This window comes from Alligator sinensis, unplaced genomic scaffold, assembly GCF_000455745.1.
Source record: "Alligator sinensis unplaced genomic scaffold, ASM45574v1 scaffold1059_1, whole genome shotgun sequence".
Taxonomy (NCBI): Eukaryota; Metazoa; Chordata; order Crocodylia; family Alligatoridae; genus Alligator; species Alligator sinensis.
Genome location: NW_005842103.1, coordinates 2,110,414 through 2,127,199, shown reverse-complemented (window position 1 = coordinate 2,127,199; position 16,786 = coordinate 2,110,414). Strand labels below are relative to the sequence as shown.

General features: G+C 56.8%; 1 protein-coding gene across 3 annotated transcripts in view; it reads left to right on the top strand.

Annotated features, from left to right (window-relative positions):
- Positions 1 to 16,786, top strand: part of FRMD7 (FERM domain containing 7) — a 31,499-nt gene that overhangs the window by 6,231 nt on the left and 8,482 nt on the right. For 2 of the 3 annotated variants that reach the window (XM_025205066.1, XM_025205064.1), the window contains exons 2-6: positions 12,981 to 13,085; positions 14,134 to 14,176; positions 14,904 to 14,982; positions 16,047 to 16,144; positions 16,635 to 16,749. In XM_025205066.1, the coding sequence (XP_025060851.1) occupies positions 14,930 to 14,982; positions 16,047 to 16,144; positions 16,635 to 16,749 (266 nt within the window). In that variant the 5' untranslated portion in view covers positions 12,981 to 13,085; positions 14,134 to 14,176; positions 14,904 to 14,929. The remainder of the gene's footprint in view (positions 1 to 12,980; positions 13,086 to 14,133; positions 14,177 to 14,903; positions 14,983 to 16,046; positions 16,145 to 16,634; positions 16,750 to 16,786) is intronic. The other variant, XM_025205065.1, reaches the window with a different exon arrangement.

Here is a 16,786-nt window from a genome sequence, read left to right as displayed (position 1 = left end):
TTGTCAGACCAACCCCCCGGACCCGTCCAGCACAGGGCGGGGCGTTTGCTGCCACTGGGATGACGCATGGGAAGACTCGGCTGCACTGGTGCCGTGCTGCGAAAAAAGAGAATTCTTATTTTTCCAGGAATCGTTGCAGTTTAGACTTGTTTCTGTTGGGATTATGTTCCTCAATCCTTCACCAAAGCAGAGTGGAGTGTGAGAACATGCTAGTTCAGCAGTAGTTCATTTAAAGTGCCATTGGCATCTATAGAAAAGGAAGGAGGCACTAGTATTGAGATGTCAGTCTGGAAGCTGAAACAGCCCCGTTCAGGTCCTTGCTTTATTTGTTTCAGGTGTGGCCTAACTTTCTCTCTGCCTTTGTTGCAAAGTGTCGCTAACAGCACTTACCTTTCAGGAGGGGTGTGGGGATAGATAATTAAAAAATCGTGGTGGTCTTAGATATTCTGCTTAGATTATAGATGTGGAAACTCTCCGGCTTTTTGCATATCCAGTATATGCATATTTGTGTGTGTATATATATTTCCTGCCTGTGGCAGGGGACTGGACTTCATGATCTTACAGGTCCCTTCCGGTTTTACAATGCTGTGTGTGTGTGTGTGTGTGTGTGTGTGTGTGTGTGTGTGTGTGTGTGTGTGTGTAAAAGACTAATTTTGAAAACTTTTTTTCTTTTTGCATAAAAGTACACAAGTGCTTGAATGTCTAAAAGTCATATTCAAAACCCCTGAGTCTGTATGCTTTATGAGAGTCTTGCAGCTCTCTCCTATTACAGTATCCCTCCATACTGTAATAAATTCAGACTGCATTTTCAGGTCTGTGCTCGAAGTACAACTGGCAAATCATCAAGTCTGAACAGCCTCCCAGGACACTGGCTATCTCTAGACTCGTTACCTTCCTCTCGTGCTGATATATTACCTTTGCCAGGCTGATTATCTCATTTAACCTGAATTCTCAGGATGACGCAGCCGGGTGCTGAGGGACAAATGAACTCCGGAAAAGGTATTTACTGTTCAGGCAGATCCTTGTGGGTTTCCTGCGCTGCTGGGAGCGAGCAGGTCAGAAACTTGGGCTTCTTCCTACATGGCATCTGCTGTGAAATGTTTGGGGACCCAAGACTCAGTTCCTTGCTTAAAACAGGGACCTCGGGTGACATGAACTGGCCGGCAGTGATCTTTTGTGGTCTGTGGCCACAGGGGGATGCAGCAAAAGAAATCAGCCTAATTTTGGCAAAGATGATTTAGGGTTGGGTGTAAGGAAAAACCGTTTCTGATTGTGACCTAGGGCAACAGGCTACCTCGAGATGTGCTGGAGCATCTTTCCTTGGGCGGTTTAAAGAGACGTGCAGGATGGTCCCTCCGTGCTGGGTGCCAGTTGATTTCCCGAGGTCTCTGCCGAGCCTACCCGTCTGCAGTTCTCAGATTGCTGAACCCGGTCCGGTCCCGTCTGATGTTTCAGGAACGAGTTGGGTTCTGCCCGGTGCCCTGTTTCCACAATCACAGGACAGCGGGAGCAGGAAAACTCTGGGAGCGCCTGCTCTAAGGGCTCCCCCTGCGCACATCTGCTAATTGAAAGATCAGCGTAGCACAGGGACCGCTAAGATTTGTCTGCGTCTCCCACCGGCAGAGTTACCGAAGGCCGGAGGAGTCCCTTCACCCTGGAGCCCAAGTTCAGGTTGTTCAAACTCAAACCTCAAGCCAGTCTCTACCTCTCCTGCTTTTTCCAGGCCTGCGCTCTCCTCCTTAGAGCCTCGTGGTGTGGAGAACAGAAAGCTACGTCTTGCTGTAGGCCGGTGATCACCTCCTGCAGTGAAAACACCCCGCTCCTCCTACCCCAAAGTGAGGTCAGTTTTCTTACTAACCAGGAGACCCCTCTGCCATCTTATTCCAGCCCTTGGTCTCAGAAAGACATGCTTTGACAGTGCCTCGGATTTCAGCTCTTTGGCTGGAACAGGACAGGGTGGAGGGGTGTCCTCGCAGGTATTTAGGACCTTTATTTTTTTGGATGGGGGCAGGTAGGGTGAAATAAAGCAACAAGCTCCACTTCAGGCAAGATGGGTCTGAGCTGCCATCCTAGAGGCGCACCCAGAGCCCGTGCACCGTCACGGCTTAGTCCTCCAGCCCCTACGACCAGAGCTATTCACCTCTGGCTGAGCACGCCACGTCTGTCACGGCGATAAGCAAAGAGGCTCCTCCTGTCTTTGCCCCGTTGCTTTGCTGATTGATTGATTGCCATTGTGTTTCCTGGGCTGAAGGTGACGGTGCGAGGAGGCGCCCATGTGTTCAGGGGCCGCAAAGCTCCCTGGACTCGACGTGAAGATGGATGGTCTTGCGTGTGCTACTTCCTCGGTCTCTCTCGAGATCTCTCTGAATTAAACATCACCAGCTTGTTTCTTCTTTGCATTTTGAGACTGCACCAGCACCTGGAAATAAGGAGCAGCACGCTGAAATTGGGGTGATATGTGACACGGCGCGCTGGGTAGCGTCAGGGGCGATGCTCTTATTCACAACTCTCCAGATGCGTCAGGTGTCAGTTGTGTTTGTTCGTGGCCTGGTGAACTGTTCCTGGGCTCTCTTCTATACCGGACATTAGTCCTGTCTTAGGGTGAGAATCAGTTCAGGGAGAGCGAGAGACAAGCAGGCAGCGCTCATCGAGGCGTGTTGCAGTGTCTGAGAACTGCCTGTTGCGGCACGCGCACACGCAAGGCACGTTGTCACCTTAACATGCGACTGTTGAGAGCAACCACCACAAGAGGGAGCTTCCTGAACGCAAACGGCGTTCTTCCTCCGGGGTTTTCCAGATGTTTTTTCTCGGAAAGGCTCTCGCACTGCTCCCGGCGTTGCGTGTAGCGCGCTTGCTTTCTAAGAGACCAAGACCCAAACGCAAAGCGGTTTTAGGATTGCGCTAGTGCAGCTGGACCACAGCAGGCTGCAATGGGAATTATCTCGGTAGTTTCAAAAAGGTTTAATCCCAAGGTTAACGTTTCTGACTATCGGCGGTCGGCAGCTCCAGCTGATAGCGCTGGCATTCGTGTGCATGGATCACGGTCGATATTTGGCCCTGAAGATGGTTCCTCATTATTGCAGCAGCCTCTTGTAACTGTCCTGGGAAGCTCACCATGCCACAACTCCCCAGGCGCCGGATTGTGCCACTTCCAGTTGAACAACACCCTTAGGCCCCGGCTGGTTTGAAATCAGTGGGACTTGTGCAGACTTCGGCCCTTGTTCATTTGTTGGGAGGTGGGGACGAGGTCACACCCCACCTCTCCGAACCGCTTTGGTGGCGGGACAGGCTACGTAGGCATGGAGCAGACTTATTATCAAGCACTAAGGTCATCCCCACTCCTCGCTCTCAGCGCCGGCCTCTTGCAGAGGGCGATGAATGGGAGACGAGGACCTGACAGCCCACAGCTAAAAACCCAATAAACTTCCATTTCCCCAGCTGCAGATTGGGGTACTTATGCGGAGCTGCAGCACGGGGCTGTCGTGCAGCTGAGCTAATGTGTTCAGGGCCTTACGACAGCGGCTACTGGAAAACCCCTTTGCACGGCAAAACGTTAGCAATTATTTTTACTAAGAGAACAGGCTGGATTCTGAGAAGTGGGTACAGGAAGAAGACCCACTCGGCCCCCAGCAATTGGACTAGGTTACCAAATATGACTCAATACATCCATGTAGGCTGGGCTGGGAAAAGAGAGAGAAATTAATCCCTGGAGGGTTGAAAAGGTTATTGGTGATCAGAGCTGGTGGTTGTTTTTTCCCTTCCCGTCACTAGTTTGTTTAATTCGCTCCGAGATTCAAGTTCACTGAATAGTTTTGACCCCCAAAAGATGGTGCTAGGTTCCCTGTTACCCCTCGATCTCCTTGTAAGCGAGGCGCGTAGGAGATGCGAGCTTCCATTTGCGACCGATCGCTTCGGAAGCAGTCAGTCAGGGGGTAGAGTCGCTGGGCCAGGTCAAGGCCGAGGTGCCGGGCTAGGGCAGAGCCAGGAATAAAACCTTGGCCTCCTGACGCCCCATTCGCTCTCCGCTCCTGCGGCCTCGTCGTTTGGGAGCCACTGTAGACCGTGGGAGTGCCGCCAGGAAGCCGTGGGTCTGGTGGGTCTGCAGAGCCCGGAGGTACGTGGCAGCGCCAGGCTGGAAGCATCGCCTAGTCCGGCACCGAGGCAGGATCGAGAGCATCTCTGAGCTTGTAACCCGTGCTGAACAGACCGCTACCCCGATCTCCCTGCGCAGCCTCATCAAAGCCTCGTTGGTGCAAAATGAACAGAGTCCTTCCTCTTGGACTCCGGGGTGACGGGCCAAAGCCGATCAGCGAGCAGTTTGCAGCAACCCTTTAGGTGCTAGAAAACCGTGGCCCTCTTTCTCCTCCGTGCTCTCTTCCCTGCATTGAACAAACCCGGTTTTTTTCAGCTCCTCCTAGGCCCTGCTTTCCTCAACCTCTTGCCAGTCTCGTCCCTCTCCTCTGCGTCTCTCCAGCTCTTTTGTTCGAGCCCGGTTCTCTGTGACACGGTGCCAAAAAATCAGCAGAGCGCTGCAGCTGGGGCCTCCTCCGTGCCGAGCAGAGCCGCGTAATTACCCCCCTCGTCTTACCTCCGGCACGCCTGTTCACACACCCCAGGGTGACGATTCCCTTTCTCACACAGCCGTGCAGCGTTGACTCACGTCCAGGCAGCTTGTGAGTCACGGCCATGGAGCCTGTCCAGGCGGAGGGGACGTTGGGCACACCCGAACCAGCTGCTAGCTACAGCTTCGCCGCCGGTGCCTCTCACCTCGCCTTGGCCTTTGGGCGTGCACTCAAACGGGACCCGAACGTGTTGGCTGCAGCCAGGGACGATGGAGCCCACCTGCCTAGGAGGGGGGAGGTCTAAAAGGACTCTGTAAGGAGTTGGAGGTGACCCCAAAATGCAGCGCAGAAGCCTGCAAAAGGCAAAAACCATGGAGCAAGCAGTCCATGCGGGCAGCAGCCGGCATGGTGATGCCCGAGGAGGCTTCTCTCTTTGCCCGTCCCCCAGCCATGCACCCTCACGCCGAGGCTTTGCAGGCTGGAGGGTGGCACTGATCCGCTTGCAGGGGCTGCTCGCCACAGGGTGAGGTTTGGGGCTGTCTTCCCAACCCATAAAGCAGGCCAGCCTGAGGGCCACACAGGGGAACAGGCCAAGGCGGCGGGACGGAGCCAGGTATCAGGCGGTCCGAGAGGTTTGGGGACAGGGTGTTGGGCTCCGGTGCGGCGCCAACCCTGCCTCCCCCTGGGAGCAGCACCCAGGGTGCAGGAGCAGAGTTGCCCCAGGGGGTGTAGGGGCAGGACTGAGGTAGCAGAGGGGGAGAGCTAATGAAATTCGTGCTAATCAGTGCAAATACAGTCGAGTGGTAGCATTCATCCAGCTACCCCCATGGTTCCCGGGGGTCCCTTCCTGATGCAGTGATGCCGCAGGGTGTTTGTAACCAAAATTAGAGACAAACCAGACCAAGTTGCCTTCAGCCGATTCACACCAGGGTGGAAAGGACAACAGGCTGCCGTCTGGACTAACGAGCAAGGGTTAGGAGCTGATGAGCAAAGCGCAGGGGCAAGGCAAGAGGATGCTGGTCATCTGAAGCGGGCTCTTAGCCCTCGCCTGCGTCTTTCCCCTGGGCTGTGTGTCTGTACAAGCGCGGTGAGAAGCAGCCCCCTGCCCCAAAGAGCTTGTAGGGCAAATGGGCCAGACGGATGAGAGCTGGGCCAGGAAACTGAGGCACGGAGGTGGGGGGTGACTTCAGCAAGACCGTATGGCAGGTAGAGATCTCCTGGCTCCCATCCCAGTACACTTCCAACCCTCCATCCTGGGGGTTCAGGCTTGTCCCTGCCTGGATGGTCCCCTCCCCCCGTTGCCCAGCCTCTGTGTGTGCACGGCAATGTGGAGACGAGTTTTTGAAATGGGGTGCCGCTCAATTCCCGAGAGGCACGGAGGCCAGGGGTGCCTGGAGCCCAGCGGAGAATTAGTACTCTAGGGATCTGGGGAGAAGACGAGTCTGTTGAGGGCACGAGGCCTTCCCAGTCCAAAAACTGGAGCCAAAGCACCTTGAAGAGCGGCAACCCATCACCTTTGCTGCGGGTCCTCCAGTGCCCACGCTATGGACGGTGGGCCGGACACGGAGCGGGTTTCGGCGCTCTGGTCTCCCAACTGGGCCACACACCAGCTCAGAGGAGAGTTTTGTCCATAGAGACTGAAGAGAGCAACGTGCAACGCGCTCCACGAGATCTGGTTGTGCCCCGGACGCGGACAGGCCGGCTCTTCTCCGGGCTTTGCCACCTGACGTTCACATTAGTTGAGTTTTGCAGATGGAAAAACTCTGCTTTTGCCACATCTTTTCTGCTACATCGCCTCCATTCCCGTATAGCTGCATTGCCCCCGGCCCTTCGCATGGGCCGTAGCAAATGCCCCGGGGGGAGAAGACTCCACACCTTCCCAAGCAGGTGTTTGCAAGAACAGCTGCCTCTTGCCTGCGCTTCTTCCTAGCACCGGCTTCCCTCGCTTCCAGACTTGCCTCCAAGGAGAAGTCTGCATCCGTGCCGCTGTGACTGCAGCCTTCTCCATCCAACTGAGAGTGAAATTATGTGTGAAAGAAGAGTCGGGGCTCCCTCCCCGCTCGCATTACGACGCCTCCCGCGCTTGCTGCAAGCTCAGCCGCACACTCAAGGATGCTGCATCTCAAAGTCCAGTTTTTGGATGACTCCCAGAAGATCTTTGTAGTCGATGTAAGTGGCGATCACGTTCTTATTGTTTGATGCTAATTAATGAAGTCGTTGCTGTTCTCGAGGGCTGTGTAAGCTTCAGACGGTCTGCGATAGCTTCTGGTTTCCGTCTGTGCCGAAACGAACTCGCCGTGCTCTGTCCTGCGTGTCTCCCGGGGCCGGGGGTAACGCACCCAAGCCATCCCGGTCCTTAGTCGTGCATGCTTTAACAGAAGGCTGCTCCTCCAGTGTCACCTGTATGAAGCAGCTGGGGTGGAGTTGGGTTTTGGACCAGCGTGCGGGGCGGATATTCATTTTTCTGTCTGCGAACGTAAGCTTTCACGAGGGAGAAATGCCTGAGTCCAGAATAAAAATCTGGACAGGCAGCCAAATTACCCTGGGTGGCGAACATCTGCGTTTGTGTGCTCCCCAGCGCTACGTTGCTGAGAAAAACAAAGTGTTTTTCAGAGAGACTCCCGCTCTCCAGAAAACAGCAAGAAAGGATGCTGCTTTTCAGGATGACGCTCCCCAAAAGCATGCAGTTATTTAACTAGTCACAGATAACAAATATTAACCTTGAATATATTAGCCTGAAAACCCTGAAGTCTACCTTTAAAGTCTGCATCGTGACAGCTTGGTAAGGCAGCTACATGTTACATGGTATTACTGGATGTATTTCAGAGACATCCCTTTTTAAAAGTGTAATTGAGACTCTTCTGCAGCTTTGCACAGTAAAGATGCATTCAGATGCGGCTAACCTAGCTCTCTTTTGGTATCCTCTGACCTCTAGCCAGCGACTGTGTGCTTGTGATTGTAGGTGAAGTTATTTTATTTGAGTTGTATTGCGTTTCCTAGGGTCTATTTTCTTCCATTGTTATAACAGAGATCCTGTGCTGTGCCTCAGTTCTCCCGTTTAGTCTCTTTGCAATGGCAGGTTTGGAAAAAACAGTGATTGCAATGGGAGTCTGTCCTTTGAAACAGCATGAAGATAGTTTGATTTGGTTCCAAATGTTAAATGAATACTTGAACTTGCAAACGCGGTGTTTTTACCAAACGCTGGCTTGCATCGTTAGCCGATCGATGTGGCGAGGGGCGGCTCCTTAGCTGCTGCACTTTTCCTCCCTCTCCCTGTTCTTACACGCACAGGACATTAACAGGACCGTATCTCCGCACAACATGTTATTACAGCAAATAGCTTCCATTAAAGCCACTACTAGCCATTTCCTTTTCTTTCCTCCATGGAGCGGTATTGGAAACCCCTTGCAGGCATTCAGTGCGTTTGCGGCTGTTTGGCTGCGATGAATGAGTGGGGGAATTAGGGAGTAACAAAAAGATGGCTTTAGGCGAAGTTTTGGACAGATCTTTCAAGCAACTCGGATGCGACTCTTCCTAGACCCTGGCTGACTTTGGAAAGCTCTTTTGAATGCGCGGTACTTGAATATAATGGGAGGAAGAAATAGAAAGGAGGCCAAAGAGAAGGGGCCTGGCTCCCCACGGGCCCGTGCCTTGTCTAAGCGTTGACACCTGGCTCGTGGAGGTGTGGACACCGGGGGCCACGCAGAGCGGGCTGGGGTCATCGCGCCTGCCCCCCACTCTGATCACGTCTCAGGTCTTCCCCCCGGAAAGAAATCAGGCCTTAAAATGCTGAAGCAAAAGTCCCGACTCTTGGCCAACCCTGCCGGAGTCTGGGCAGGTCATGGGGCTGGACGTGCCGCCCGGTGTTTCACCCCGTCTTTGCAGAGTGCGAGCGGGGGCACGCACGTGATGTGAACAGCCCCTGCGTGTGCATCGTGACGGCTGCCTCGTTTCCCCTCCCAGCTGCAGAGGCAGGAGGGGGTCAGGCTGGCCGGTGCAGGTCCCCATCCTGGGCAAGCCCTGTTGGCTTCTGCCGTGGTCGGGGGCATCGGTGCTGGTCCTGCCCTGTCACGTGGGGGCAGCCTGCTGTGCTGATCCACGGGAGGAGACGTGGCCAGGCCGGCACCAGTGCCCCCTCCGCGTGAGCAGCTGCCCCGAGTGCCTCCTCGCCCAGCGTGGGCCTGGCATCCTGCGTGCACGGGCAGGCAGCTGGTGCCCTCCTCTGCTGCATCTCTGTCTAGGATAGCCATTGGGCTAGTGCTTTCACCCCAGGCCCCTGCCATGCATCTCCATCTGCCCCCTTCCCTGCATGCGCCCTGCGGTGACTGCTTCATCCCTCCCCAGGTCCTTCACGTTGGTGGCAGGGACTCTGCAGAGCTGCTGGCGCGGCCCCGAAATCCCCTACCCCGACGCTCCCGGCCTGGTCCCAGTCCTGGGGCTCTGCACCTCCACTCTCCCCAGGGTGAGTTCAGGGAGTCGGGCCTTGAACACCCAGCAAACGAGGGCTGCGATGGTGCCCCTGGCATGGATGAGCAAAGAGGCCGTGGCGCCAGCGGGGCAGAGAGGTCTGCTGTGGGTGACCGGAGCCTCGACGAGGCATCGCTGCTGCTCCCGCCGTCCAGATAAAGACGAGGCAAGAGGTTTGCAGCGCTCGCTGCCGCGTTTCCTCGAGCAGTGGGAGGGTCACACACAGCCCCACTAACCCACTTCCTTCCCATTGCAGGGGCTGGGGGGTGGGCAGAGCTCGGGCTCCGCGGCGGATGGACACGGCTGCAACCACATCTCACAGCCTGGGGCCGACACGAGTGCACGGCCCCTGGAGCCCCTTTGGGGCAGGGGTCTTCCCGCCCCCGCTGCCCGTTCCTGGGCTGCCTGTCATTGCAATTAAAGCTATTCACCACCATCATTTCTGGCTGTGCAGTGTTGCAGTCAGGAAGAGGAGTCCGCAGGAGGAAATGTGGTTTAGCTTTTAAACCTGGGTCCTCTGTGATGGGGAGAACTGGACCCTGACCGCTGCGAGGCATTGATGGGTGCACGGGGTTGCTTGGGCTGTGCTGCCAGCCACGGTGCGGTGCAGTGCTCCTCTCCTGGGGGCCTAAGACCGTGTGGCCCCCTCTCCAGGTGCCCCTTGCAGCACCTGTGCCCTCGACAAGGAGGAGGAAGAGGAGGAGGCCAGGTCTGCCCTTGCCAGCCGGCAGCAGCACAACACCACATCTCTGGGCATGTTTAACGACAGCCCTCGATAGGCCGTGGATGTCCGTCCTGCGCCGCATGGCACGCGCTGCGGTGTGCAGGTGTTCGGGGGTGCCGCAGAGCGACCCAGGTGGAGGCAACAGCTCCGGCACGGAGGGCTTGAACGCTGCAACATTTCAGCAGGGAAAGACCCCGTTGCGATAGCGTTGCTTCCCCTCGTGAGCTGGTGCTTGCAAGGCGAGCTGGGAGCGCTCCGGCAGCAAGGCTGTTATTAGGCTGTCACTTGGCTAGCAATTTCAGCCGCGCGAGGGGCGTCCCGGGCTGGCTGCGTGCGTCAGGCATGTGCGAGTGAGTTAAAACGAGCGGTTGCAGCTCCGCAGTCGCCCCACGTCCCTCTGCGGGGGGCAGGGGAAGCTGCCAGCGCGCGGCTGGCGGGCCAGGCCAGGCTCCGTCAATGGATGTGCAGCATGCAGAAGGCAGCCAGCCGCTTTCCTGGGGGGGGTTTGCTTCTGCTTTTGCTTTAGCACCCACCGTGGTCCCTTTCTAGCTGGTTTGTATGGGGTAAGTTAATATAGCAGGCCTAAAGCCCAAGAGGGTGGCCCCTTTTCATAGACGTTGGAGAGAAGTAGGGTTGGAAGGGACCTCCGCGGGTCATCGCTCTTATTCGGTACAGGGGAGAGCTTGAAGCTGTGCTAAGAAGAAAAGGGGAGATGTGGCTTGGTAGCAAAGTCAGCAAGGGCTGGGCATCATCAAATGATAGAAAATGAGGGTGGAAGGGAGCTCAGGAGGTCACATCTAGTCCAACCCCTGCTCCAAGCAGGGCCAGCCCCAGCTGCATCATCCCAGACAAGGCTTTGTCTACCCGGGTCTTCAACACCTCCAAGGATGGAGACTGCACCACCTCTCTGGGGAGCCTGCTCCACTTTGCTACCCTCCTAACGAGAAAGTGTTTCCTAATATCCAACCTCCACTCCCCTTGCTGCAGCTGGAGCCCATTGCTCCTTGTCCTGTATCTGCCCCCACTGAGACCAGCCCAGCTCCATCCTCTTTGCAGCCCCCCTGCAGGGAGGTGAAGGCTGCTATTCAGTCCCCCTCGGTCTTGGGTTGTGTTCCCACCTCTGCCCTGAATCCTCAGCCTGGTCCAGGTTACCCCACGAGTGCACGTGTGTAATTCCCACTTCCAAGGTGCACGGCGGTCGGGGGCACCGGGCACAGAGCTGCCCAGCCTCATCGCAGCTGGCGGGAAGAGGTCGGATGCTCCCGTCTCTGCTTCCAGCCAGGGCCTGGGGCTTTCACCCTCAGAGCGGATGGGTCAGGGCCCTGGGGCACGTCGGCAGCTCAGGGCTCTCCTAGTCCCACCTTGCAGGCGTCTGAAACGGGTGCCCTGTGTCTGGCCCATGTGAGCAGGGAGCACGGCGCTGATGAACCCCCCAGGACTCAGCGTGGCTCCTTGATATCTGGAGCAGAGCCCTGGTACCAGGTAACGGGCTCATCTGGACATATCAGGGAGGGGAATTTGGCGCCCAAACCCCTTAGGAAGCCTCCAGCTCCCAGGTTTTTTGTGCAACTCTAGCTGTAAAGCAGGAAGCGTGTGGCCAGTGCCGCTGGCAGCTTCCTCCCGTCGCAGCCGGCGCCTCGTCGCTCTCCTCGCTCCCGCGACTCTCACCATAAGGGAACGTCACCAGGCTCCCAGCCCGTCGGGCCCTTTCCTAGCCGGCCCCCCACGCGCGCGCCAACAACAAGTTGCGCAGGTTGGCTGTTCGTTTCCAGCCTGCTGTTTAATTAAATGCTTTTGCCATGGCAACCCCCAGCTCACATGATATTTCCATATGCTAATGCCACGTGCGGAGCAATTGTCTTCAGGAAACATCACAGCATTGTCTGAACAAATCTGTCTCCGAAAACAGCTTCTTAAAGAGGCGCTGAAAGAAAACGAGATGCCTGCCAGCTTTCCTGTTGGTTTGATTCATTTTGTTGTGTTTTTTTTTAACATACCGAATTTCTGGGAACTGTGGAGCAAAAATGGTTAGTTTACTCTTGGCTCGGGAGCTCGTCGTCCCAAGAGCTGAGCCGATGGCACGCGGCGGTTCTTGCTTCCTCTGTGTGCAAGGCGGAGGCAGCAATGCTGTGTGCAAGACTTTGCCTCTGTGTGCAAGGCGGAGGCACCCAGTGGTAGTTAAAACAAGGCTTTGCCCTCGAACTGGTGCCCATTTTTGGTGAAAAAGGGGATTTTTGTCTTTGCTCCAAAAGTCGTTGCTTGGGCACTTGTCAGAAACGCTGGACTGCTTTGGGGCGGGGGGTCTTCTGGTGCCCTCGGGGCAGGTACCGGATGCAGGATGAGCTGCACTGCAGTGAAGGTGGAGCGGGGGCACCTGTGGGATGCTTTGTACCGAAGCCAGCCCACGCTTTGTGTGGTAGGAGGTGACACAATTGGAAATATAGAGCATCCACTTATTAAGAACTCACTTTGAGATGCCTCCCAGGGACCTGGAGCCTGGACGCGCACACTGATAGATACACGCAGCACCCCAGAGAAACAGGCCTCTCCAAGGTGCCTCCAGAAGGACACCCGAAACGGGGGCTCTCACCGTCACACGTCACAGCTGAAGTGTGCAAAACCAGACGGATGAAACCATGCCTGTATTAGTCGTCACACGTCACAGCTGAAGTGTGCAAAACCAAATGGATGAAGCCATGCCTGTATTAGTCGGTGTGCACTGGGTGTGTGTGTGTGTGTGCTGTGCATGCATCTGCTCGCACAAGAGCTAGTTTTGCATCACTGGTGCAATTCTCCTGGCTCTACCAGAGTTATTCCTGGGTCTCGCTGGCACAAGCAAGGTCAGAATTGGGCACCAGGTGTGTCTCCTCGAGGCAGGTTAGTAAGAGGCTGGCTGTGGCTGGGGGTCTCAGCAGAGCCCGTTCCACGCGGCCTGCCCGGGACAAGGAGCAGGGATGGCCGGGGGAGCAGCAGAGGCCGAAGGCACACCCACCCATCGCCCGGGAACGCACGGCTTTCATTTTGGTGGAAATAAATGAAACAACTGTGTTGAATTTTCCTACAAATCCTTTGTCTGGAACCGACGCTCACTGGGCACCGTCCCACGCAGCCCACGCGGTGCAACAGGTTTTCTTCGTCGCCGCTCCGTATCAATCGGGTTTCTCTCCTGAGCCTGTCATGGCCTGACTCGCTGCTTCTCACCCTCTTTCTCTTTTTTTGTTCTTTAGCAAAAGTCTTGTGGAAAAGGCTTGTTCAACCTGAGCTGTGGCCACCTCAACCTTGCCGAGAAGGAGTACTTTGGACTGGAGTTTCAAGGCCAGGCTGGGAATAATGTGAGTGATGTGCTTTGATTAAAGCAAAAACCCAACGACCGAAGCACCCCCCTAGGCAACGCCAACGTTAACCATCTCATTCTTACTATTGCGTTCAGGAAAGGGATGTTTCATAACCCTCAGGGCCGCAAAGCCAAGTGCTCCCAGGCTTGGGCGTGCTGGAGTTACCGATCCCGGTGGGACCGTTGCTCTGCCCCTTGGTCCAGATGCACGCGGCTGCTCTCTATAAGGACAATGTCACCCATGCTGCTCCGGTCCCTTCCCAGAGTCTGAAATGGTTCGAGTTTAGCAAAGTGACGTGCATCCAAAACCAGGGGCTTAGCATGGAAAACGTCAGGCAACCTTTGCTACTGACTTGGCTTAATGGAATAAGGGCAGCAGCCCGTGGTAGTCACCGATCCCTCCAGCGAGACCGTCGCTGCTCCGCAGTTCACAGACAGCGGGTGATGGAGGCAGAGCCAAGAATACAGCCCAGGTGTCCCCATGCCTAGCTCCGCACCCCAGCTGCAGGCCAGCCCAGCTGGCAATGGGGAAAATGGAGAGCCGTGCTCTCCACCGCGGCCCTGCCAGCGTTTGCTCGTGGAGCCGCGTTTCCGCCACCCCCGTCTCTTAGCATCACTTGCTCTTTGCTTGCTAGCGAGCCGTCTGGAGACAATAGCTGCGCGCTCAGTCTCGTGGGAGCGCCCCAGGGCACGCTCCGTCCAGCTCCCAGTCGAGGAGCTGCTCTCCATCGGGGCAGGGGAAGGGGAGGGCGTCTTCTTTGTGCACAGAAATCTCACCCCGTGGGATGCCCCGGCCTCGTGCAGGGCTGCTCGTAAAGGGAGGAACTCCGTCTCGAGCAGAGCAGGCCTCGTTCTTCCCCTGCAGACATGCCACGAGTGAATGGGGCCCGTCTCCAAGCTACGCGGGGCTGGTCGCGACTTTGCTCCTCTCCGGGCATCAGCCCTGTCCCGTCCAGCTGGCCTCGCCACTTTGGGCGCGCGTCGTAGGAGCAGGCTTAGTGCTCGGTGACTTGTGTTCACCCCTGTCTCCCTCGCTGTCGTTGCAGGTGTGGTTGGAGCTGCTCAAACCCGTAACAAAGCAAGTGAAAAGTAAGTGTCTCAGGGGCGAGAGCCAAGCCAGGCTTGGGTGTCTCGCTTCGTCCTGGCGTCCCCTTTAAAACCCCGTGACTGTTGGCCTGCCTTGCACCCATTCAGAGCTGGGGTGCTCCAAACGCTCGGTTTTCTGGTCCAGTTTTCAGGGGGGTTATGGTCAAGGCAAAGTGTTTCCCTGGGTCTGGGCAATGCTTCCCAAATGCACCGAGTGAAGCCGCGCATCATCAGGCTGCCCTGAGCCGCGGCTGTTCACCATGCCCTGTCCCGTCGGGAGAGCCCCGGGCGCCTCTGAGGCCAAAGCTGGGTGCCAGCCCCTGCTTTTGCACCCCAGGTCTCGGGCTCCCTGCCCCCCCCGAGGCAGCCGGGCATCAGGCTGCTCGTGTTGTGCCAAGAGGCTCAGCCTCCGGGTTGGGGTCCCCGTCACCCCATGCCAGTGCCCTTCTGTGTCCCCGTGTGCATGCGGCGAGGGGACACCCAAAGCACGGGTGTAGCAGATGCCGGGGGGGTTACTGAGCACTGTGCTCCAGTCCAGCCAAGCTCCCCCGCTTCATTCGGGGCGCTGGCCTGGCGAACGCAGCGGCTGGCCCACGGGCACCGTCCCGCCAGCCCTGGCTCGGTCGGGACGCACGTGCTGGCTCCCCGGGCTTGCAGCGCATGTGCAGAGATGTGTGAATGTGCTCCCCAGGTGCTGGAAAGCAAACTTATGAGGATGTTGTGTTTTAAGATCCTAAGGAGATTCTTTTCAAATTTATGGTGAAATTTTTCCCAGTGGACCCCGGCCACCTGCGAGAAGAGCTGACAAGGTACGGTCCTATTCCCGGTCACTGGGTTTTTGGGGTTTTTTTTTTACATAGCTTCCAGTCTTTATAGGCTGCAAGGGGCTGTTGCACGCGTGCTTTGTTAGAGGAAATAATGCAATGTCTTCAGACTAAAGAGACGCCCTCTCCCACCAGGAGCACAGCTTTGGGCTTTGCAAAATTGTCTTTCTATTGCTTTATAAAGCAACAAACCAGTGCTCTGCCCAGTCCATTGGCTTTGGGTGCTAGAAGCCAGTGCACATGCAGAGCTGAATTGTATTGGCTGCAGTGTTCCCCTTTAGTGCACGTTGTGTGCTGTTAGGAAGCGATGACGTGTGTGGCCCTTGCATCACAGACACGAGTCTGGGGTAAAACCCAAGCTGTTTTCGGCCGGGCGGCTGCAGGCAATTTGAACCCAAAGCCCTGAGTGGCACGAACTGCACTCTTTGGATCCCAGAGGTGTGTTAACTCTGAAACCTACAGATGGACGCTCTGACCTTGCTGTTATCTTTTTGGCTGAGGAAACACCCAAAGGATGTGCTTTCTCTGCCACCCTGGGAGTGGGGTGAAGGGGTCCGGTGTCCCGTTTCTGCCCGAGATCACCGGCACCATCAGCCGGATGGGAGGCATGCAGGGACCTGAGCGGCAAGGGACAGTAACAGGCAGGACGTTGGCTCCACTGACTGCTTTTCTCCCACCCTTGGAGCTGTCTCTAGCCCGCTGCGTGGGGCTGCCCTGAGCCCCCATGGCAGGATTGGGGTCTGATTTGGGGCAGCATCCCAGGTGGTGATGCCAGGCACAGAGGGCTCCACAAATGCCCTTGCACTACTGCAGTGGCTTCCGCTTCGTGGCATCTCCCTGGCAAAGCTGCTGGCTCTGGCTTTGCTCCCAGCAGGGACGAGGAGGCAGGCGGGATCTGCCCTTAGCCCCAGCTGCCTGTGTCCCATCCCCTCCAGCCCTTGCTTTGAGGCATGCCAGCAGCCTGGCCATCAGGTTTTCTGCCTGAGCAGACAGGGGCTAGGAGCCAGCTGGCTCGTGGGCTCAGGAAACCACGCTCTCCTGCCTTCCAGATACCTGTTCACCCTCCAGCTCAAGAAGGACCTGGCCGTGGGGCGGCTCCCCTGCAGCGAGAACAGCGCAGCCTTGCTGGTGTCGCACCTTCTGCAGTGTAAGCACGGCCGGCTCGGGCCACGCTCCAGGCGGGAAGCGCGGGGTGGCACCCTCCACCCCAAACGTGGGTTAGGCTGAAAGACTGGAGCAGTCTCCAGGAGCTTGCTGGAGAGCCAGAGGTGGGGGACGGTGGGGGGGTCGTACTGAGACCTATTGCTCTAGGTGCCTTCGCCCACTCCACCCTATTAGCGTCCAAACCAGGTGACAGGGGAGGACATGCGGCACATTTCTCCCAAATTATTCGGTGGTGGAGGTGGTGGGAGTGGAGCAACTGAACAGCCGTGCGCTGGGGTCAGCTGCTCCGCTGCGCCGGCCATGAGGGACGCCGAGCTCGAGGCACGTGGGTACCGGGGACCTGCGGGACTGCACCTCTCCAGTGACCGCTGCTCAAGGCAAAGGGGGGCCCTGTCCTTTAGTGGCCAGGCACGGATGGCAGCCTCCTCGGCCAAGCCACGGCCCTAACCAGCACCCTCCATCTCGGGCTGCAGCGGAGCTGGGCGATTTCCACGAGGTGGCGGACCAGCAGCACCTGGAGACACACAAGTACTTGCCCAACCAGGACAGTCTGGAGAACAAGATCATGCACTATCACCGGAAACACGTGTGAGCCCCCGGCCCTCCGCCGTGACATCCTGCGCGC